We start from the raw sequence: 23,819 nt of genomic DNA on the forward strand, positions 1-23,819 counted from the left end.
TGATTTTAGTTTTCTGAATGTTGAGCTTTAAGCCAACTTTTGCAGTCTCCTCTTTCACTTTCATCAAGAGGCTCTTTAGTTCTTCTTCGCTTTCTGCCATAAGGGTGGTGTCATTTGCACATCTGAGGCTATTGATACTTCTCCCAGCAATCTTGATTCCAGCTTGTGCTTCTTCCAGCCCAGCACTTTTCATGATGTGCTCTGCATATAGGTTAAATAAGCAGGGTGACAATATGCAGCCTTTTTCCTATTTGGAACTAGTCTGTTGTTCCATGTGGACGTGGAGCAGTTCTAACTGTTGCTTCCTGACCTGCATACAGATTTCTCAAGAGGCAGATCAGGTGGTCTGGTATTCCCATCTCTTTCAGAATTTTCCACAGTTGATTGTGATCCACACAGTCAAAGGCTTTGGCATAGTCAATAAAGCAGAAGTAGATGTTTTTCTGGAACTCTCTTGCTTTTTCTATGATCCAGCAGATGTTGGCAATTTCATCTCTGGATCCCCTGCCTTTTCTAAAACCAGCTTGAACATCTGGAAGATCATGGTTCACATACTGTTGCAACCTGGCTTGGAGAATTTTGAGCATTACTTTGTTAGCGTGTGAGATGAGTGCAATTGTGTGATAGTTTGAGCATTCTTTGGCATTGCCTTTCTTTGGGATTGGAATGAAAACTGACCTTTTCCAGTCCTGTGGCCACTGCTGAGTTTTCCAAATTTGCTGGCATATTGAGTGCAGCACTTTCACAGCATCATCTTTTAGAATTTGAAAGAGCTCAACTGGAATTCCATCACCTCCACTAGCTTTGTTTGTAGTGATGCTCCTAAGGCCCACTTGACTTCACATTCCAGGCTGTCTGGCTCGAGGTTTGTAATCACACCATCTTAATTATCTGGGTCATGAAGATCTTTTTTGTTTAGTTCTTCTATGTATTCTTGCCACCTCTTCTTAATATCTTCTGCTTCTGTTAGGTCCATACCATTTCTGTCCTTCTTCCTTTTAGAAATCCTTTAGATTTGGTTTTACATTTTTATAAACTATCATTCTAGTTTCTACCTTGACTAATCTAACTATTGGTTTATTAATTACTTCGTACTCAAAAGGTTCAGTATACGCAAAAACTCTCTTTACTTTTTATTGTTTTTTTTTTTTTTAATTTCTTGGCAATGCAGAAAAGGGAGACAGCAAGTATAAAGGGAGATAAGGAAGGAAGTATTTGGGGAGATAAATGAATGAAAGCATTTGTCTTACATCAGCACAGACACCTGCACATGAGTGTGTGTAGAGGCTCCGTTCATAATTGACAAAAACTGGACAATCCCAAAGCTTTGAAGGTCAGCCAAAGTGCAGTGCTTCCTACAGGAGGACGCTGCTCAGTGATAAAACGTGAAAAACTTGGTATGTGCAGTGGCTTGAGTGAATCTCAAAGACATTAAGTAAACAAAGCAAGGCACAAAATGCTACATGCTCTGTAATTCCTCCCATATGTCATTTTAGAAAACGGGAAACAATTACCCATGCTTACAAGGATCAAACCAGTCCATCCTAAAGGAAGTCAACCCTGAATATTCACTGGAAGTACTGATGCTGAAGCTCCAATACTTTGGCCACCTGATGCGAAGAGCCAACTCATTCCCAAAGTGGGAACTCATTCCCACTTTGAGCCAACTCATTCCCTGATGCTGGGAAAGATTGAGGGCAAGAGGAGAAGGGACTGGCAGAGGATAAGACAGTTAGATAGCATCACTGATGCAGTGGACATGAATTTGAGCAAACTCCGGGGGATAGAGAAGGTCAGAAGAGCCTGGCATGCTGCAGTTCATGGGATTGCAAGGAGTCGGACTCGACTTTGCAACTGAAAAACACCACTACCACAGGGGATGGGTTTGTGGAGGTTGATGACTTTACAGCCGTGTGCAAAGAGCCATTTGGGAGCGATGAAGATCCTAAGTGTTGCTGGTTACACGGGTTATATGAGTGTGTGTGTGTCTATATATCTAACCAACTATATATAACTATATATATGTAGACCAGACTCATTGAACTGTTTATCTACAGAGTGAATTTTGCTATTTGGAAATCCTCCTTAAAACTAAAACTTTCTAAAACAACAAAATGCATTATGCTTTAATTAGAATCACAACTACTACTGTAAAATTCATGAAATAATTATATTTATATATGTTGCATTTGATTAAATATGTATTTCTGCTTTATAGTCACAATTAGGGAAGTACATTTTTAAATTTTTCTATACTAAAATGTTACAAATTAAGCATTCAGGTTGTGTTTATATTTTATGAACTTAGCTCTCTTAGCCTAGCCCCAGGTAAATAGCAGGGACTGATCACAGCTCCAACCATCAACAGAAAATTGGATTAAAGATTTACTGAGCATGGCCCCGCCCATCCGAATAAGACCCAGTTTCCCCCTCAGTCAGGCTATCCCATGAGGAAGCTTCCATAAGCTTATCTTTCTCCATCAGAGGGCAGACAGTCTGAAAACCACAGTCACAGAAAACTAACCAATCTAATCACATGGACCACAGCCTTCTCTAACTCAGTGAAACTATGAGCAGTGCCATGTAGAGCCACCCAAGATGGGTGGGTCATGGTGGAGAGTTCTGACAAAACGTGGTCCACTGGAGAAGGGAATGGCAAACCACTTCAGTATTCTTGCCTTGAGAAACCCATGAACAGTATGAAAAGACAAAAAGATAGGATACTGAAAGAGGAACTCCCCAGGTCAGTAGGTGCCCAATATGCTACTGTAGATCAGTGGAGAAACAAATCCAGAAAGAATGAAGAAACGGAGCCAAAGCAAAAACAACACCCAGTTGTGGATGTGACTGGTGATGGAAGCAAGGTCTGATGCTATAAAGAGCAATATTCCATAGGAACCTGGAATGTTAGGACCATGAATCAATGCAAATTGGAAGTGGTCAAACAGGAGATGAAAAGAGTGAACGTCAACATTCTAGGAATCAGCGAACTAAGATGGACTGGAATGGGTGAATTTAACTCAGATGACAATTATATCTACTATTGTGGGGAGGAATCCCTTAGAAGAAATGGAGTAGCCATCATAGTCAACAAAAAGTCTGAAATGCAGTACTTGGATGCAGTCTCAAAAATGACAGAATGATCTCTGTTTCCAAGCAAACCATTCAGTGTCATGGTAATCCAAGTCTATGTCCCAACCAGTAATGCTGAAGAAGCTGAAGTTGAATGGTTCTATGAAGACCTACAAGACCTTCTAGAACTAACACCCAAGAAAGATGTCCGTTTCATTATAGAGAACTGGAATGGAAAAGTAGAAAGTCAAGAAACACCTGGGGTAACAGGTAAATTTGGCCTTGGAGTACAGAATGAAGCAGGGCAAAGACTAATAGAGTTTTGACAAGAGTAAGCACTGGTCACAGCAAACACCCTCTTTCAACAACACAAGAGAAGACTCTACACATGGACATCACCAGATGGTCAACACAGAAATCAGATTGATTACATTCTTTGCAGCCAAAGCTGGAGAAGCTCTATACTGTTAGCAAAAACAAGACCAGGAGCTGACTGTGGCTCAGATCATGAGCTCCTTATTGCCAAATTCAGACTTAAATTGAAGAAAGTAGGGAAAACCACTAGACCATTCAGGTATGACCTAAGTCAAATCCCTAACGATTATACAGTGGAAGTGAACAATAGATTTAAGGGACTAGATCTGATAGAGTGCCTGAAGAACTATGGATGGAGGTTCTTGATACTATACAGGAGACAGGGAGCAAGGCCATTCCCAAGGGAAAGAAATGCAAAAAGGCAAAATAGCTGTCTGAGGAGGCCTTACAAATAGCTGTGAAAAGAAGTGAAGCAAAAAGCAAAGGAGAAAAGGAAAGATAGATCCATCTGAATGCAGAGTTCCAAATAATAGCAAGGAGAGATAAGAAAGCCTTTCTCAGTGATCAGTACAAAGAAATGGAGGAAAACAATGGAATGGGAAAGACTAGAGATCTCTTCAAGAAAATTAGAGATACCAAGGTAACATTTCATGCAAAGATGGGCTCAATAAAGGACAGAAATAGTATGGACCTAACAGAAGCAGAAGATATTAAGAAGAGGTGGCAAGAATACACAGAAGAACTATACAAAAAAGATCTTCATGACCCAGATAATCAAGATGGTGTGATCATTGACCTAGAGCCAGACATCCTGGAATGCAAAGTCAAGTGGGCCTTATGAAGCATCACTACAAACAAAACTAGTAGAGGCGATGGAATTCCAGTTGAGCTCTTCCAAATCCTAAAAGATGGTGCCATAAAAGTGCTGAATTCAATATGCCAGCAAATTTGGAAAACTCAGCAGTGACCACAGGGCTGGAAAAGGTCAGTTTTCATTCCAATCCCAAAGAAAGGCAATGCCAAAGAATGCTCAAACTACCGCACAATTACACTCATCTCACACGCTAGTAAAGTAATGCTCAAAATCCTCCAAGCCAGGCTTCAACAATACGTGAGCCTTGAACTTCCAGATGTTCAAGCTGGTTTTAGAAAAGGTAGAGGAACCAGAGATCAAATTGCCAACATTTGCTGGATCATTGAAAAAGCAAGAGAGTTCCAGAAAAACATCTACTTCTGCTTTATTGACTATGCCAAAGCCTTTGACTGTGTGGATTACAACTAACTGTGGAAAATTCTGAAAGAGATGGGAATACCAGACCACCTGGTATTCCCTCACCTGCCTGCTGAGAGGTCTGTGTGCAGGTCCGGAAGCAGCAGTTAGAACTGGACGTGAAACAACAGACTGTTCCAAATAGGAAAAGGAGTACGTCAAGGCTGTATATTGTCACCCTGCTTATTTAGCTTATAGGCAGAGTACATCATGAGAAATGCTGGGCTGGATGAAGCACAAGCTGGAATCAAGATTGCTGGCAGAAATATCAATAACCTCAGATATGCAGATAACACCACCCTTGTGGCAAAAAGTGAAGAGGAACTAAAGAGCCTCTTGATGAAAGTGAAAGAGGAGAGTGCAAAAGTTGGGTTAAAGCTCTACATTCAGAATATTAAGATCATGGCATCTGGTCCCATCACTTCATGGCAAATAGATGGGGGAAACAGTGGCTGACTTTATTTTTTCTGGGCTCCAACATCACTGTAGATGGTGATTGCAGCCATGAAATTAAAAGACACTTGCTCCTTGAAAGGAAAGTTATGACCAACCTATACAGCTTATTAAAAAGCAGAGATATTACTTTGCCAACAAAGGTCCGTCTAGTCAAAGCTATGATTTTTCCAGTAGTCATGTATGGATGTGAGAGTTGGAGTATAGATAAAGATGAGCACTGAAGAATTGATGCTTTTGAACTGTAGTGTTGGAGAAGACTCTTGAGAGTTCCTTGGACTGCAAGGAGATCCAACCAGTCCTTCCTAAAGGAGATCAGTCCTAAATATTCATTGGAAGAACTGATGCTGAAACTGAAACTCCAATACTTTGGCTAGCTAATGCCAAGATCTGACTCATTGGAAAAGACTCTAATGCTGGCAAGGATTGAAAGTAGGAGGAGATGGAGATGACAGAGGATGAGATGGTTGGATGGCATCAAGGACTCAATGGACATGAGTTTGAGTAAACTTCGGGAGTTGGTGATGGACAAGGAGGCCTGGCATGCTGCAGTCCATGGGGTCGCAAAGAGTTGGGCATGACTGAGTGACTCAACTGAACTGACCAAACTGAGCCATTTTGGCATGAAGTCAATGGAAGAAGAACAACAAAATGATATAGGTTTTATTTATTTACTTTTCCCTAAATTGAATGGTAAAGAACTAATAGAACTTGTTTATCACAATGCAGCCCTTTATTGCGTCATTCAGTTTTAATTCCCCTGTTAACATTTCATCACAAACTATTTTAACTGTTTCCCATGATTCTTTCAAGCTTTCCTGATGACTCAGACAGTAAAGAATCTGCCTGCAATATGAAAAACCTGGGCTCGATCCCTGGGTTGAGAAGATCCCCTGGAGGAGGGAACAGCTACCCGCTCCAGTATTCTGGCCTGGAGAATTCCGTAGACTGTATAGTTCACAGGGTCACAAAGAGTCAAATACGACTGAGCCCCTTTCACATGATTCTATAATATATTTTTAATCCTATAATTTAATCAACTGTAGAATGTTGCTTTCACTTGTTTGTAGTTCATTTTCACATTTAGATATTTTGCTTAGTTCAGTCACGAGTTTCAACCTTAGCTTTTAAAGTGCCCATTGGTTGTCTGTTAAGGCCTATGTACTGTACATTCATAACCATTTTCTTCTCCAGTTGAAATAAGTATATGTTTCTCTTGGAAGTAAAGTTGAAAGAAATTTGGAGCTGATTGAAAAGCTTCAAGTTTCTCACGGATTTTCCCTGCAGTGTTGAGAGTGTTTCTTGGGTGAACCAGACTGAGCTGTTTGGTCATGGTAGTTTTTGATTGAGGTGGCAACTTTAGGAGACTAATTATAGCATGGATTCTTTCCTACAGCAGTCCCCTGGTATTGCCAATCGCCAAGCAAGACAGCCTGTTGGAAAAAGACATTATGTTCAAAGATGCAACAAAAGGTCTCTGCAAACGACAGTCTCAGGACAGCACAGTGGAGAACACCCCCATGCATGGCCCCGCCAAGCCTGAGCAGGTAATCACACCCTCCTGCGTGTCCGCCACAGCTGCAGCTACGAGTTCATGCCTTAGGGCCAACTTTTCAGAAGCAAGCTCCCACTAATTTCCATTCAAAGAAAAATTAATAAGTGCATATGTTAATATTTTGTGAAATGCCCATATTGTTATGGTATTATACTGACCATTAACAAAAATTGCTGTTGTATTTCACAAGGATTTGAATTTTATAATCTTGACTTAACCAGGAATGGACATTCAGCTAATACACTAAATTTCTGAATATTTTCAGTTATGGCATTAGTCATCATTTTGATTATTATGCAGACTGTGTTTTTTGTTTCTTACAAATATCAAATATTTTACCTAACAATGAAAAAAGACAAGTCAGTCACTGGGTCACTTGTTAAATGCAATTGTGTTGGTGTATTGTGTGTGTGTGTGTGTGTGTGTCTGTGTGTGTGTGTTTGTCCCAATGTCAAAAAGATGGGAGATTACTTTGAGGAACTTAACAGATATTAGTGTATTTGTTTGTCAATTCCACAGAAATAAATGACAGTTTTACATTTCATGTTTTATAAATGACAGAGCATTTTTATAAATGTCAGAGTAATCTCTGAAAGTGTTTTGTTTTTCTACTGTATCTAATTTCGATGTTTTAAAGACAGTTTGTTGAGGTTTTCTCAAGAACCTCTACTTTTAGTTTCATTCATTTTCGTTATTTTAAAATAACAAATTCAGTTTTGTAATTTTGAAATATCTTAGTGGGTGTAGTCACCAGCTTAGGCTTCCAGAATAAAATACAACACACCACGTGCCTTAAACACCCGAAAGCTTCTTTCTTGCGGTTCTGGAGACTGGAAGCTCAGTGTCAGGGTGCTGGCTGACTCATTTCTGGTGAAGGTCTTCTTTCTGACTTGCAGACAACTGCTTTCTCCCTGTGTCCTCACATGGTAGAGAGAGAGAATAAACAGCCTTTTTGGTGTCTCCTTTAAGGACACCAATCCTATAGGTTCAGGTCCCCACCCTTTTGACCTCACTTAACCTTTGTAATTTCATGGCTGCAGTCACCATCTGCAGTGATTTTGGAGCCCCAAAAAATAAAGTCTGACACTGTTTCCACTGTTTCCCCATCTATTTCCCATGAAAGGATGGGACCAGATGCCATGATCTTAGTTTTCTGAATGTTGAGCTTTAAGCCAACTTTTTCACTCTCCTCTTATACTTTCATCAAGAGGCTTTTTAGTAGTCATGTATGGATGTGAGAGTTGGACTGTGAAGAAAGCTGAGCACTGAAGAATTGATGCTTTTGAACTGTGGTGTTGGAGAAGACTCCTGAGAGTCCCTTGGACTGCAAGGAGATCCAACCAGTCCATTCTGAAGGAGATCAGTCCTGGGTGTTCTTTGGAAGGACTCATGCTAAAGCTGAAACTCCAGTACTTTGGCCACCTCATGTGAAGAGTTGACTCATTGGAAAAGACTCTGATGCTGGGAGGGATTGGGGGCAGGAGGAGAAGGGGACGACAGACGATGGGATGGCAGGATGGCATCACCGACTCAATGGACGTGAGTTTGAGAGAACTCTGGGAGTTGGTGATGGACAGGGAGGCCTAGCGTGCTGCAATTCATGAAGTCATAAAGAGACGGACATGACTGAGCGACTGAACTGAACTGAACTGAACCTTTATAACCTCCTAAAGGCCCTATAGGGCTTCCTTGGTGGCTCAGTGGTGAAGAATCTGCCTGTGGTGCAAGAGACATGGTTTGATCCCTGGATTGGGAAGTTCTCCTGCAAAAGGAAATGGCAACCCACTCCAATATTCTTGCCTGGGAAATCCCACGGAGAGGAGTCCCATGGAATGTAGGAGCCCTACGTCCATGGGGTTGCAAGGAATTGGACATGACTTAGGGCCTTTTCTTGTTCTTAATCACTATCTCCAAACAGTGTCATATGCTGGCTAGAGCCTCAGCATGTGAATTTGGAGGAGGGGAACCATTCAGTCCACAGTGACAGGCAAATTGAGTGTTAGGTGAAGTTTAAGACAAAGCTTTTTCTTAACAGTTTTAAAGATCCTATGAGCATTCTGTAGCCTTAAATACATATTCTTAAGTGACAGAGGCTGGTCTGAAAAGGCTATATACTGTATGATTATACTATTTGACATTCAAGAAAAGATCAAACTATTGAGACACTGGGAGAAGGCAATGGCACCCCACTCCAGTACTCTTGCCTGGAAAATCCCATGGATGGAGGAGCCTGGTAGGCTGCAGTCAATGGGGTCGCTAAGAGTCGGACATGACTGAAGTGACTTAGTAGCAGCAGCAGCAGCATTGAGACACTAAAAACATTAGAGGTTGCCAGGGATCAGGGCGGAGGGGATACATAGGAGGAGAAGGGAGTCTTTAGGGCAGTGGAGCTTCTCTCTGTATGACCCTGTCATACCTGATAGATAGATACCTGATGTAACACGTATGTCCAAATCCAGAGAACATGTAACACCAAGAGTGGCCTTGATGAAAGGATGTAAGAGTGGCCAAGCTGTAAGGATCCGGCCTCACATCCTGATCCTTGATGTGAACTGTGAGCCTTGGGTGATGATGACGTTTCAGTGGAGGTTTGTGATGGTAACAGAAGAGCCACACTGGAGAGGGATATTGATAATAGGGAAGGCTATCCAGGAGAGGGCTGGGGTATATGAGAAATTCTGTCCCTTCCTGTCAGTTTTGCTGTGAACCTAAAGCAGCTCTAAGACATAAAATCTGAAAATAATGAAAAGACATTAGCAGCATAATGTCAAATGTGATCCTTGCGGAAAACCTTTTCAATTTTTTCCTGTTAGCTCTTTATAAATGTGTCACAGGCATTGAAAGCAACTGTCATCGTGTTGTGTTGATCTGGTATTAAACTAGGAGAAATTAGTGTTCAGGTTTCATGTGCTTATGTTATCTATGGAATCAGTTCAGTCAGTTCAGTCGCTCAGTCATGTCTGACTCTTTGCGACCCATGAATCACGGCACACCAGGCCTCCCTGTCCATCACCAACTCCCAGAGTTTACCCAAACTCATGTCCGTTGAGTTGGTTATGCCATCCAACCATTTCATCCTCTGTCTTCCCCTTCTCCTCCTGCCCTCAATCTTTCCCAGCATCAGGGTCTTTTCCAATGAGTCAGTTCTTCACATCAGGTGGCCAAAGTATTGGAGTTTCAGCTTCAGCATCAGTCCTTCCAATGAACATTCAGGACTGATTTCCTCCAGGATTGACTGGGTGGATATTCACTCATATCTCCCACTATGAGCATCACGCCATCATCGTCATCGTTCGTTCTTGGTCTCAAGGTGCTTGGTTTCTTGGCAGGAATATCCATCAACTGGATTCTTCACCCACACTTCCCAGGAGGGCTTTAGAAAAGCCTTCTCAGAGCAATCAAGTTTTGATTCACGTTTTAAAGAGAAACATATCATGTGTAATTCAAGTTGAACAAAATCCACAGCATCTCTCCTTCCAGATTTTTAGAAAATGTAGGTCTTATCAAATGATAACTACATAAATGGGACTTCCCAGGTGGCTCAGTGATAAAGAACCTGCCTGCCAAGCAGGAGACCTGAGTTTGATCCCTGGTTCAGGAAGATCCCCTGGAGGAGGATATGGCAATGCCCTCCAGTATTCTTGCCTGAGAAATCCCGTGGACAGAGGAGCCTGGCGGGCTACAGTCTGTGGGATCACAAAGAGCAAGACACAACTTAGTGGAAACAACAGCAAACTACATAAATGAATATTCAAGGCTTGATTTGAATGTTTTTTCCCTTGATTCTGATAGTGACCAAAATTCACATTAGCTTGATCATATCTCTGAGAATGTAGAGTTTTGTTTTTGTTTTTTAAGATGGTTAAAAATGTGCGGTATTTTCCTTCTCTTTCACTTTATACTGCTCTTGCCTCCCATCCCTCCTCTCTCTGCCTGCCTGCTTCTGTGCTCTTTTTAGTCTCCTACCTGCTTGGCTTCTCCCTCTTCTCTTCTCTCTCCTTTCCTTTCATAGTATATTTATTTAAATTTGGCTCCAGCTTAAAATTCAGGTCATTTTATTCTGTTTAGTGAAGGTGCGTTTTCCTAGGGGTGAAGAGAGAGGAGGATGCAGTCATGCAGACTTGCTCTGGTTCGGGCCTGCTTTTGGAGCTCTGTGCTCTGGGAGCCCCTTAACCTCAGTAAGCCCTATCTGTAAAATGGGTATATAGTACTCACCTTACTTGCTTGTTTTGAAGATGACAAAGGCTAAGCTTGCAATATGACAGCACAGTTACCAAGCATGAATAAAAACTCTGTGAGACACAGTTACTGTTTTTATGATTGTTACTTGTATAGACTGACTGTAAGGTTTTGCCCCAGTAGCTTAGTCTTCTGTCCATTCATTTGTCTGCTCTTACTTCATGTAATTCCTCTTTTTTTTTGCAGTGTAAGGATAGATTACTTTAAAAAAATAATAATACAAAATCGTACTTTAAGAGCTTACAAAAACACTTTCACATATATTATCTTAATTCTCAAAATTCATTTTCACTTCTCAACTGACACTCAAGTTCCAAATTGAGTATTTCAGCTGACCAAACAAACTCAAGATGCCTAGAATCACAAGTGTTTCTTTTACAGTTTCCGGTGCTCTTTGGGGAAAACACTGCAAGCTCCAGGTTTATTTCCCACAGCCGGACTGACCTAGGACAGTTCTACGCATGGGAGACAAAGCGTGTGTCCCACGGCTCCTTGTGCACAGAGGGCTTTTGAAGGTTGGCAGTGGTTCTCCTTCTGTACCAGCACCCAGGTACACAAAAGCGTAAATCCTCAGCAAACACAGGACCTGATAAACCGCGCTCTCTAAGAAGCGGAATAAAAAGCAAGTGTGAAGTGTTAGTCGCTCAGGTGTGTCCCACTCTTTGTGAACCCACAGACTGTAGCCCGCCAGGCTCCTCTGTCCATGGAGTTCTCCAGGCAAGAATACTGGAGTGGGTTCCATCCCTTCTCCAGGGGATCTTCCTGACCCAGGGATGGAAACCAACCCTCCTGCATTGCAGGCAGATTCTTTACGGTCTGAGCCACCCCGGGGAGCTCTGATGCTTCTGCTGCTGCTAAGTCGCTTCAGTCGTGTCCGACTCTGCGACCCAATGGACGGCAGCCCACCAGGCTACCCCGTCCCTCGGATTCTCCAGGCAAGAACACTGGAGTGGGTTGCCATTTCCTTCTCCAATGCATGAAAGTGAAAAGTGAAAGTGAAATCGCTCAGTTGTATCCCACTCTTTGCGACCCCATGGACTGCAGCCTACCAGGCTCCTCTGTCCATGGGATTTTCCAGGCAAGAGTACTGGAGTGGGGTGCCATTGCCTTCTCCGCCGGGAAGCTCTACAAAGCAGGAAATGCCAAACAGCTGAAGTTAAGAGTCTTTGCAGCTGAGCTCTCAGGGAAGCCCCCAGAAGCAGGTAACAGCAGTTACAGTGCTGTGCAGGCAGGCTGAGGGCTTCAGCTTTGGGGAGCATGGTATTTGGTCAGATCGTCACCCCTTTCCCTGGTAGGACCATCCCAGGCAGATCTTTTGTTCTTTTTTTAATTTCCTCTTTCCTCTTCATTCATGCATCCTTGGTTCTTTCCTCCTAGACAACCTTTTCCTCAGGGTCTTCTTGTACTTATTCCATTTGTCAGAACTCCTCTTTGCCCACTGAAGTTCTGGTTCCTTGACATACACTGCTTATGTCCCATAGAGAGAAAACACCGTCAAACAAATGAGAACAAAGCAATAAATCTGACAGCACTCACAGCCCTGTTGACAAATAGGAAACAGGAAGGGGTGAATTCAGAGTATTTCCAAGATGTAAATTCCTTTTGGGTCTTAAAACATTTATCAAAATGCTTCTCTAATTTCTCCCTGACTTTCTATCCTGAATTATGTATGTTTTGTGTTTGAGATCTCTATTTTGGGAAATATACATGTATATAAAGTGTGCATGCTCAGTCGCTCAGTCATGTCTGACTCTGCGACCCCCATGGTCTGTAGCCCGCCAGGCTCCCCTGTCTATGGTATTTCCCGAGCAGAATGACTGGAGTGGGTAGCCATTTCCTTCTCCAGGGATGTATAAAGAGGAGAAAATATATGTGTGTACACATATATATCCTGGAGGAGGGCATGGCAACCTGATCCAGTATTATTGCTTGGAGAATCCCCGTGGACAGAGGAGCCTGGCGGACTCCAGTCCATGGAGCTCGCCAAGAGTCAGATACAACAAAGCACAGCAGTGCGTATGGAAACGTGCATATCTTCATGAGAACCATGATGATCAATCCTAGTGAAGATGTTAATTTTTTTTTTTACATATTTATGCTGTCTCTGTTTTGACTGTAGTTGTAATTGTTCGGGAGACATTGGTAGCGTACACAAAGCCTTCCACTCTGAACATAAAAATATCCGCAGACATACTTCTTGTTTTTCTTTCTACTGGTTGTCAGCTGTCACAATGCTTTAGGAATCTTTATAAAGTATGTGTCCCTTGGGGAGCCTTGCTTAAGACTGATTATCAGAGCTTCATTCCTGATCAGTCTGGAATCCGACATGATAAATACAAGGAATTCTTCCCTTGATCTACCCGAAGACTGTATTTTCATGTTTCATCCCGGCAAGCTGGCTGGGAAGTCTTCACATTTTTACCGTCAGCCTGGTACTTTCTCTCACCATGGAGCAGCTGTGACTGTGGATGAAAATCCTCAAGAATTCCAAGGAGATGCTGCAATAGCTCTTACAGGCTCGTTGGGACAAATGTGAAACTTCTGTTAGTGCTGTTCATGCTTTTTTATTTTTTTTCTAAACGTGCACTCAAATTTGCATTCTGCTCCTTAGACCAGTGACTGTAAGAGAATTTTATTATCTTAGTGTAAATCATTACTCCTAAAGGAAAAAAAAAAAAATCCTGCTCTTGGTTTTTCTCTTTTATGGTTGCTTTGGAAGTTCAACATGTATGGTAACTTGCTAGAGGTGTTAGTCTGTGTCTATAAAACTAAACATTGTCCATTTCTGACTTGTAAATGATAGATTTTCATCTAATTAAATAATTCAAATTCATCTCTTTTTTTATTTGAAGTGTTTTCCAGTTTTTCAACTCTGTCACTCAACATTAAATTGAGTGGGAAAACAGTTTTTTCTCTTTCTTTCTGGCAGAATTACCTTAACCTCACCACTGCCTTAAGAGTAATGTAGGGCAGGATGAAAATTACAAGCCAAAATTCTAGAGTCTGTTGTGGAATTCCAGCATCCTCCTCCACATGTGCCGAAGCTGACGTCTGTGTACACTGCTTTCTTCCTATTTCAGTTTCCTGAAAAGAGTTTTCCTTTAGTTTTGGAAGCACTGCAAACGTGAGCGTTTTAATAGCTGGCCTTACAGAGGGCTCAGTGCAGTTCAGAGCTGTGTAAATTAGACAGACTTCAGGGTGTGGTGGATGCTGGGCCACATGAGGCGTGTGTGTGTTGGTGAGTGTGTGCGTGTCCATGTGCAGGCTGCGGGGCACAGGAACAGATTCTCCTCTGAATACATTGCTACAGTTGGTGAGTTTTTTTTGCTCCTTTTAAGTGAACCGTATCATCTTTTAATAACAGTTTCACAGTCATGTGGTCTGTAAACTTTTGACATGTAATTGAAACTGGAACATCCAGCTGTGAGGACAGTTGATTGGGAAGTAGAATTCATCTTACCTGAATTTTCCTCAGGTCAAGCTGATGCCTCCCGCTCCCAATGATGACCTGGCGACGCTCAGCGAGCTCACAGACAGCAGCCTGCTTTATGAAATTCAGAAGCGCTTTGGGAACAATCAGATTTACGTAAGTGCCCTTGAAATTGCCTTTTGCATGGCTTTGTCTTGTGTGTATATTCACCCTTCCGTGCTGCTAATATTACAAGGAGAGGGCTCTTTGTTACTTAGGAGCATCCCGATAGCTTAAGGTGGATTTCTCAGGGTTCAGGTCAGTTCTTCTGATTCAGGTATGAGGCAGTTTCAGCAATGACCCACACTTCAGCGTGGTTAAAGTTGTCTGCCTGAGGGTAGACAACTTCCTGTGGTCAGGTTTGCTGGAGGAGAAGATCCTGCTTAGATCCCGCAGGATCTGCAGGTCAGTTATAAAAATGCTGCTTGTTTCATCTGCTTTAACTCGGCCACTCAGATCTGGAAAAGGAAGCCAGAGAGGAAAAGCTAAGTGAGCCTTGAGGGCTTGCCTCTGTCTGCATGAAAAAAGATACTGTGTTTCCAAATTATCAAGAAATGTCTTTGTTGAGTAAGTAATTTATACACATATCTCTGATAATAAGATACAGATATCTGACTTAGATGACAAACAGCACGGAGGATTGATTTGCTTGGTTCTACTCTGGTTTATATGTGTTATTTCTTCCAGTATGTGGATCGGTTTTGGCAGTATGTAATCTCAGACTCTCTTTCTCTCTCTCATTGATTTCATTAAATTCAACTCAGAGCAATTCAATCAGAAGGTCTACAGAGAAATCTGATTATGCACATGTCTGCTATCCCTTTTGGATCACACCCTTTTTTTTTTTTCCTCCTCCACTGAGCAATTAATTAAGTAATTTTCATGTAAATGTGAAATCTGAGATTTCTTTACAAGTAATAAATTGTCAGGTGCTGATTAACCTATGAAAATTCAGGGCAGCATCTTAACACTTGGATAAATTGCCTGCCACTGTAAATACACTTAAAACTAAATACTTCTATCAGAACTAATGGAATTGAGTCATCAGCATGAAGAGGCAGAGCCTGATTACTTTGGTCTCTGCTGCTGCCTTGCCACTTGTGTGGTTTGTGCCATTGTCTCTCTTTCCATAACGTCTTGCTGATTCTTCTTCCTGTTAACGTCTTAGTCACGTTATCGGTAGACCACTGAAGTTTTTATTTTGTGCTGGAGTAGAGCCGATGAGCAAGGTTGTGATGGTTTCAGGTATGCAGTGAAGGGACTCAGCCATCCGTATATGCGTATCCATTCTCCTCCAAAACCCCCTCCCATCCAGGCTGCCACATGACATTGAGCAGAGTTCCGTGGGCTACAGGGCAGATGCTTGTTGGTTATCCATTTTGAATCTAGCAGTGTGTACGAACTCCCTCCTTCCTTCATCCTTCCCCCCTGCTAACCATAAGTTTGTTCTCTAAATCTGTGTTGAATGGTTCTGATTTCCTTTCTTTCGTTCATGCCTTTCAAGTGGCTTTTTCTCCCAAATATCATTTAGTCCACAGCTTCCCTGGTGGCTCAGCTGGTAAAGAATCCGCTTGCAGTGAGGGAGACCTGGGTTAGATCCTTGGGTGGGGAAGATCCCCAGAGTCGGACACGCCTGAGCGACCTTCACGTCCTCTGCCTCCCCGTGCTCACCACCCTCATCGTCCTGGCCCCAGCAGCCTCCTGCCTTCCTAGGGGAAACTTCACCCCTTTTCAGTCTGATCTCACAAGGAACAAGGGCCATTTTTATGCAGAAGAAATGTAATCTCAAAACTCCCAGTCTTAGAACTTTTCGGTAGCTTGTCATTTTTCGTGGAAGGATGGCCACATGTCCTTATTCCCTGTCTGGCCCCTAAACATGATCATTGGTGATTCCTAGTCACCCCCCTTAGAATTTTTCCCTGGAGTTCTCTTTCTCACTCCATGAAGTGCAAAGCTTTATAAACTCCCTCTAGGTACTTTTTCAGTCTCTAAGTAAACCTTCCCAGAGCTTCCAGATTAAGTTACTATGGACCATCTTTCTTTGGCTTTTCTGCACACACCACTAAGTGGGAGCCAAATAATGGCTTTCATGTTTCTCTTTGAAACCCTGATAGATCCTTACCTTTTCTGCCTTGTTTGATAATATATGTGTGCGTGCTAAGTCATTTCAGTTGTTTCCAACTCTGCAATATGGACCATGGCCCTCCAGGCTCCTCTGTCGATGGGATTCCCCAGGCAAGAATACTGGAGTGGGTGGCTGTGCCCTCCCCCAGGGGACCTTCCCAACCCAAGCATTGAACTGGTGTCCGGCACTGGAAGGCAGATTCTTTACCATTAGCGCCACCTGAGAAGCCCCATTTGATGATATAGGGGCTATTAATTTAAAAATTTGGCTGGAAGTCAGCATATTACACATTTATGTGCTGTTTCTAATCCTTGCAGAAAGCTGTTTTATCATTAAAATTAGTGTTTTATCATTAAGCAAGTTATTACCACATGTAATTACTTTGTATAGATTAAGAAAGTTCTGTTATATTAGTAGTTTTCAAAGTTATTATTATTTTTAGTCAAGAGTGGGAATTGACTATTATTAAATGCTTTTTGCATTTATTAAGATAATCATATAAATTTTATTCTTGACTTCTTAGTAATACAAATTACAAGAGTTGATTTTCTGATATGAAGCCAACCTTGAATTACTAGAATAAAGCCTCTTTGGTTGAAATTTATTATTTGTTGAATATATTATTGGATTCAGTTTGTCTGTATTTTTCTCATTATTTTAGCATGTGTTTTAATGAAGGAAAACAGCTTATAATTTTCTTTCAATATATTTGTTTTTAATACTAAGTTTATGCAGACCTCTTAAAATGAAGTGATTCATGTTCCCTCTTCTGCTACTTTCTGGAATAATTTGTATGAAATTTGTTTATTTTTACATCAGTGTTGGCAAGAATTCACTGGTGAATTCTTAGTTTTCTTTGCGGGAAGGTTTTAGACATGGATTCAATTTTTTACCGAAAATAAATCTAGTTAGATTTCTGACATCTTATTGCATTTGTCTTGGTAAGATTGTGGGTTATTGTCCACATCATCTAAATATCCCTCTTCATCTGTTCCCACTTCAGTGGGATCTGTAGTGATGTCTTACTTGGCATATTGGTGGTCTGTTTCCTCTTCTTTCCTCAGTCGGTCTTGTTAGGACACCAGGTTTTTATTTGACTTTTCCAATGATCGCCTTTTGGCTTTAGTTTATTTACTCCATGGCTTTTGTTTACTAATTCCATTCATTTCTGCTCAGATGTTGGTTACTTATTTCTGATAATTTCTTGTAATTTGATGAGTTCCTAGAAACAGGTACTTAGATCATTACCTGCCTGTATTCTTTTTTAACATATGTTTCAGGCAATAATTTCATATCAAAAAATAATAATAATAATTTCATATCGAGTGTATCTTTAGTAGCATCTCACATGTTATGATATATCATAATTAAAATGTTTTCTCATTTGCATTGTGATTTCTCTTTTTGACTCATAGGTTATTTGCAAATGTATAATCACCACACATTTGGTGATTTTCTAGCTATCCATGGTTAATTTGCATCATAATCCGTGATCAGAGAATGCACTTTATGTGACTCAAACCCTTTAAACGTACTGGAACTGGCTGGTGTTCAATTTAAATGAACATACATTGTGCAGTTCTTGGTAATAGTGTTCAATGTGAGTTAATTATTCCACTTGGTAATTACTTATTTCAAAATTTCATCCATGTGTTCAATTAATTACTTAAGATAGTCATTTCACTTGTGTGTTCAGTGGGACAAGCTTATTGGTTTAATTTTATGTGAATTTGACTTTTTATTTACAAACTTTTAAAACAATTCACAAAATGTTAAAGTGTAATTTTTATTTATTCTCTATAGTTTTCTCAGTGATTTAAAAATTATACAATATTTAACTTTAAAAGTGCTATTTATATGGTCCAATAACAATTTCTATCCTTTCAATTTAATAGACTTTTATTGGGGACATTCTCCTGCTGGTTAATCCATTCAAAGAGATTCCAATTTATTCCACCATGGTGAGTATAAAATTTTAAATGTCCTTTAATGATGTAGAGTAACCACTTTCTAGACATACCTATTGTGTCAAATGATTAAGAAGAAAAAGCAAAACTGGAAGTAAAATCAAGCTTCTCAGAAAATTCTGCCCTGAGTGGTTACATAATAGTGACTTTATTTTCTTTTGAGAAAATATTGAAAAGGAATGTTATTTTATCAAAAGAGTCCCTTGCAGTTGTCATGTGTGGTTCTTATGACTGTGGTCCCTAGACAGACTTCTAAAATCAAATATTGTATTAACTCTGTGTTCCCATGCATTTTTGACTAGTTCAAGGTCGGTTGGTTTAGAATTCTTCTCTGAACACTTTCAGAAGAGCCCTGTGATGTTTAGGCAATTGGATCAGACAGGACGGTGCTGCCTTTACACATTTTCCGAGCCTTTCCAGCTTTAATCATGAGAGTCAAAATTAAAAGAGAAGCTGCTTTTGAAAAAGTATTCCAGGCAACTGAAAGCACAGTATGATTTTTGCCAAGTGTTTTGGAATCAAAATGCCGTCGTGGGAACTCTTTTTCTTGTGCAACCACAGGCTGCCTCCAGTGTGAAGCAGAATCCTTGGTGGGGGAGCAGGAGATGAAAGGAGGAAGCCTGTGTTCTTGAAGCAAGGATGCCCTTTAGATGCTGGAGGTGGGGTGGAGGCAGGGAGGGAAAGAGAGAGGGAGAGAGACATTCCTGTCTCTGAACTCCCAACGAATCAACCAAGAATTAGCACAGAAATACTTTTGGGTAAAACAGGGTCCCTCACCACCCAACCCTCCTCTCTTCTTAGCAAAAGTCAGTTCCACTGCTGCTTTAAAGCTGCCCTGAAACATGCCCACTCTCCTCATCCCACCCAGCCCGACCCCAGTCCCACCCCTGGGCTGTCTGCAGATGTATGGAAGTAGGGTTGACTAGAGCAAAAGGAATTACCCATATTATTTTGGGGGTTATAGGTGAAGATGAAGGAGAAGCGGGGTGAGGAGGAGGAGAAGGTTTGGGAGGAAGGAGAGGAGGACATGGGCATACTGCTGTGTATAAAATAGATGCCCGAAGCAATAAAGACCCACCATGTAGAAGAGGGAACTCCACAACACTCTGTACTGATCTGTATGGGATCAAGTGATTGAGTGAAAGTCGTTCAGTCGTGTCCAACTCTTTGCGACCCCATGGACAGCAGCATGCCAGGCCTCCCTGTCCATCACCAACTCCTGGAGCCTACTCAAACTCATGTCCATCAAGTCGGTGATGCCATCCAACCATCTCATCCTCTGTCGTCCCCTTCTCCTCCTGCCTTCAATCATTCCAGCATCAAGATCTTTTCCAATGATTCAGTTTGTCACATCAGGTGGCCAAAATATTGGAGTTTCAGCTTCAACATCAGTCCTTCCAAAGAACAACCAGGACTGATCTCCTTTAAGATGGACTGGTTGGATCCCTTTGCAGTCTAAGGGACTCTCAAGAGTCTTCTCCAACACCACAGTTCAAAAGCATCAATCCTTCGGTGCTTAGCTTTCTTTATAGTCCAACTCTCACATCCATACACGACCACTGGAAAAACTATAGCTTTGACCAGACGGAACCACCATTAGAGATGCTTAAAATGTGCTGAGGAGGGCATCATTGCACAAATGGTTTGTGTTTACAAGTGAGACTCAAGATTAGAGATTTATGTGCTTTTGTGTATTGGAAATGTATCAGTGTCTTCGTGGGGCAAAGGACCCTGAATCCTTTTGACAGAGGTGCCGGCCCTGTTCTCCAGGTCTCTGAGCTGTACCTGAGCAGTACTGGGCAGCCCAACCCCTCCCTGCCGCCTCACATTTTCTGCTGCGCGGAGAGAGCCTTCCACCAGCTTTTCCAGGAGCGGAGACCTCAGTGTTTCGTCCTCAGGTGAGCCCTTCACCCGCCCCAGCCCCAGGCTCGGCTGTGCCCCGGGAGCTTGGCAGTAAACCTGTCCACATTTCTTCTGCTTTATGTTTATTGACTTCCTCATCGGTTTGTGTCCCTGTAAGTCTTTGCAGGGGGTACACTTGACTCGCTACAGAGGAGAAACATCTTTGTTATTACAAACGGCCCCGGGTGTGGCTGGAATATTTCAACAAACTTAACCTGAAGCTCAGTTCATTTTGAAGATTTATGTCTTAGAACCAGAGCGCCTTGCTTTCAAATCTTAGAAAACACAGGGAAAGAAGGGCGCCCGCGACTAGTATTCCACCTTTCTCCAAAATGTGGTGCTGAGCGAGACACCATGCAGCAGCTTGCAGAGGTGAAATTTCCCAGCTGCTTCTAGGCATTTACCTTGGCTCATGTCACCAGAATTATACACCCAAAGTCATTTTTATTGGAATGCAATGGCAGTGTTAGCTCCTAAATGTCAAGATGCTCAGGAGGGTCATTTACATTGGAGCGAAAAAAAAAAGTGTATCATAAGAAGTAAGGGTGAAATGTGAGTGTGTACTGATAGAGAATTAAATAAATATTTAGGTATCAAAGCACAGTTGAGAATTATGTTGTATATCAGGCTACACCTCCTTGAGAGGGAGACATCCATAAATACCCCTGTCTTTGCATAGTTATCCTCAATAGCATCAGTTGAAGACTAAACATGTAAATAAAGCTTTGCACAGCCTGAGTCAGAGCGAGATCAAAGAGTGAAGAGGGAACCCTGGAAAGAACCCAAGTAACATTAAATCTGTAAATAAGCACTTCTGTATATACTTTTATATTATTAACCCCATCAGAGTCCCATGGACGGTCAGACCGGCGTGTGGCAGACGTTGGTCATGTGGTTTCAAAATAGCTTTGAGTGGTGGTTTTATACCAGCTCTGAAGGGTCCCCCAAGTGGGAGTTAGGGGACCCTGGCATTCTTGAGCCAAGAAATGCTGCTTTTATCTGCTTTATCTATTGGGTTTCCTGGTCCTGGTCTTGCTTAGACAAAAAGGGAAACTTAAAAAAAAAAAGGGAGATGGCAAGGAGTGTGTAGTTGTGTTGACAGTGATAACAACCAATATTTTTGAGAGTTGCTGGTGTCAGGCCCTCCCCTAGGTACCGTCCACGTGTTATCTTGTCCATCGCTTTAGTGACGTTGTAGGATGCGTGTTACTATGACCAGTGTTACTGCTGTCATTTTATGTGTCAAGGGCTGAGTGTTAGAAGGGTTAGCTCCTTAGTGTGGGGTCTCCCTGGGATGTGAGTCCAGCAGTCTCGCTCCGGAGCCTGAGTGCCCCCTGCCCACACTCACGGCCATGCTCATCCCCTGCGGCTCACCTCAGGGGGCTTTCGGAGGTACCCCCAGCCTAAAATGACTGTCACAAATCCACGGCCTTAAGTAAACTCTCACTGAATGCACTTAATTCTTGTCAAAAATTGTGGTTCTTAGTGAAGCTCTGAAGAGCCAATGACATCTTTTGGGAACCTGCCAATTATAGAGCTCCCAGTGCCAAGCATGTTCCATCAGTGAAGAAGTTGCTTGTTTCTACATGCCCTTGCTCATGGGATTGTTCTTCTGTCAATAGTAAGATTTCTTTATTTTCCGCAGAACGAGTATTCCTTTGGGACATCTTTAAAGGCTAATGATGCCATGTATCAACTCGTTACTCAGAAAAAAAAAAACATTTTTTTCATTCAAGGGTCAAGAAATGAAGAGCAAATCAGGGACCGCAGGGATCTGGTGATGCTCGGTTGAGGCGTTTTCTTTCTTCTTTCAAGACTGGTGTTTGTGCTGATGTGTAGCTTCCCTAGATTGTCTTCCCTACCGCGCGGCTTTCTGCATTTTCACTAATGAGTGAACCAAGTGGGAAAGTCAGACGATGGCATGTTCTCGTTGAAAGTTAGCTTACCTTCTTTGCATCTGAGAATTACTGTCTGGTTCCTTTTTTACTATATTTGCCAAAACAGTAAACGTATATTTTTTCTGTCTTATTTTAGTGGAGAAAGAGGATCTGGAAAGTCTGAAGCCAGCAAGCAGATAATGAGACACCTCACCTGCAGGTCTGGCTCCAGCAGGCCTATATTCGATTCCAAACTTAAGCATGTAAGTCACTGGTTTCAGTTAGAGACTATGATGGGATCGGAAAAACCTGACTGCAAATAGAAGGGGAGACATCTTCATAGGCTTTAAGTTGAACCATAGGACTTCCCTGGTGGCTCAGATGGTAAAGAATCAGCCTGCAATGCAGGAGACCTAGGTTCCACCCCTGGGTCGGGAAGGTCCCCTGGAGAAGGGAAAGTATTCTTGCCTGGAGAATCCCACAGAGGAGCCTGGTGGGCTAAAGTCCGTGGAGTCACAAAGAGTCGGACATGACTGAGTGACTTTGACTTCACTTTAACCATAAGTTGGTCAAAATTTGTGAAAATAAAGGAAAAAAGATGGAGGCTCTGTGCAAATGAACACTGTTGAGGTTGAGCTTTGTTTTCTTGTGTGTATTTTAATATACTGTGGACATTCTCTTTTGTATTCACTCAGAACAGTTGAGCTGAAAATATGTAATATAATTAGAGTTGATTACTTTTACTGATAAAGAGACAGTTTGGGGTGTACATAGGATATATCTGTGGGGATTGACCAGATAAGCATCTTTTGTAGGGAATCACTGAAAGCTGATTGAGAGCCTGTTGGCAGCTCAGAGAGGGGTCCAATTTCACATAGTAAAATTCAGTGTATTCAAGAAGACCCCTGAAGTAGTCTGATTCTCTTGTCTTCACACTGTTCTAGCAAGTTCTGTTAGCATGTTGATCAGATTATAAGGAGAAGCTCTTCTCAGTTTTTCACTTTACAAAAAACATACTATAAATCCCTCTGCAGTGTATCTGTGGTATCATATGTGTTCCTTCACGACGTTAACTCACAGCCATTTATTACGCTTGATCTGTACACTAGGCACATGCATAATTCTACAGCACAGCTCAAAGTAATCTGACATTTTGGGCCAACCTGGGAAAAGTAGTGTGGCTTTGAGTCCTGTCGCTACAGACATGGCTTGTGTTTCCCTTGGCAACTTCAAAACCGCTGAGATCAGCTAGAACAGCAGTTGTTTCTAGTCCCTGTATTTGAACTTCAAGCTGTGGAAACAGGGACTTTCCACGCCGGTAGGTTTATTGGCACATGAAATTCATGTTTTGGGAAAAAACACCATTGCCTGGGACTTTTCTTCACTAATTCTGGTCCAAATGAGTTTCAACTTTGAGACATTCAATCCCATTTAAGTTCCTTAAATCAACATTTATTGAGCAACTCTTTGCACAGAGCAGAGTGATGGGGTCGCCCTGATTAAGCCATTATCTTTTATTGAGGAGGGTACAAGTCTTTACTTTTAGAAAGGCCAATTGGTTACCTACTACCGTAA

At 41.8% G+C, this 23,819-nt stretch overlaps 1 protein-coding gene across 2 annotated transcripts in view; it reads left to right on the top strand.

Annotated features, from left to right (window-relative positions):
• MYO16 (myosin XVI) overlaps nucleotides 1-23,819 on the top strand; it is a 519,236-nt gene that overhangs the window by 241,479 nt on the left and 253,938 nt on the right. For both annotated transcript variants that reach the window (XM_027557960.1, XM_027557959.1), the window contains exons 10-14: nucleotides 6,507-6,657; nucleotides 14,380-14,490; nucleotides 18,394-18,459; nucleotides 20,236-20,363; nucleotides 22,402-22,507. In XM_027557960.1, coding sequence (XP_027413761.1) covers nucleotides 6,507-6,657; nucleotides 14,380-14,490; nucleotides 18,394-18,459; nucleotides 20,236-20,363; nucleotides 22,402-22,507 — 562 coding nt within the window. The remainder of the gene's footprint in view (nucleotides 1-6,506; nucleotides 6,658-14,379; nucleotides 14,491-18,393; nucleotides 18,460-20,235; nucleotides 20,364-22,401; nucleotides 22,508-23,819) is intronic.

The sequence above is a fragment of the Bos indicus x Bos taurus genome, chromosome 12, assembly GCF_003369695.1.
Source record: "Bos indicus x Bos taurus breed Angus x Brahman F1 hybrid chromosome 12, Bos_hybrid_MaternalHap_v2.0, whole genome shotgun sequence".
Taxonomy (NCBI): domain Eukaryota; kingdom Metazoa; phylum Chordata; class Mammalia; order Artiodactyla; family Bovidae; genus Bos; species Bos indicus x Bos taurus.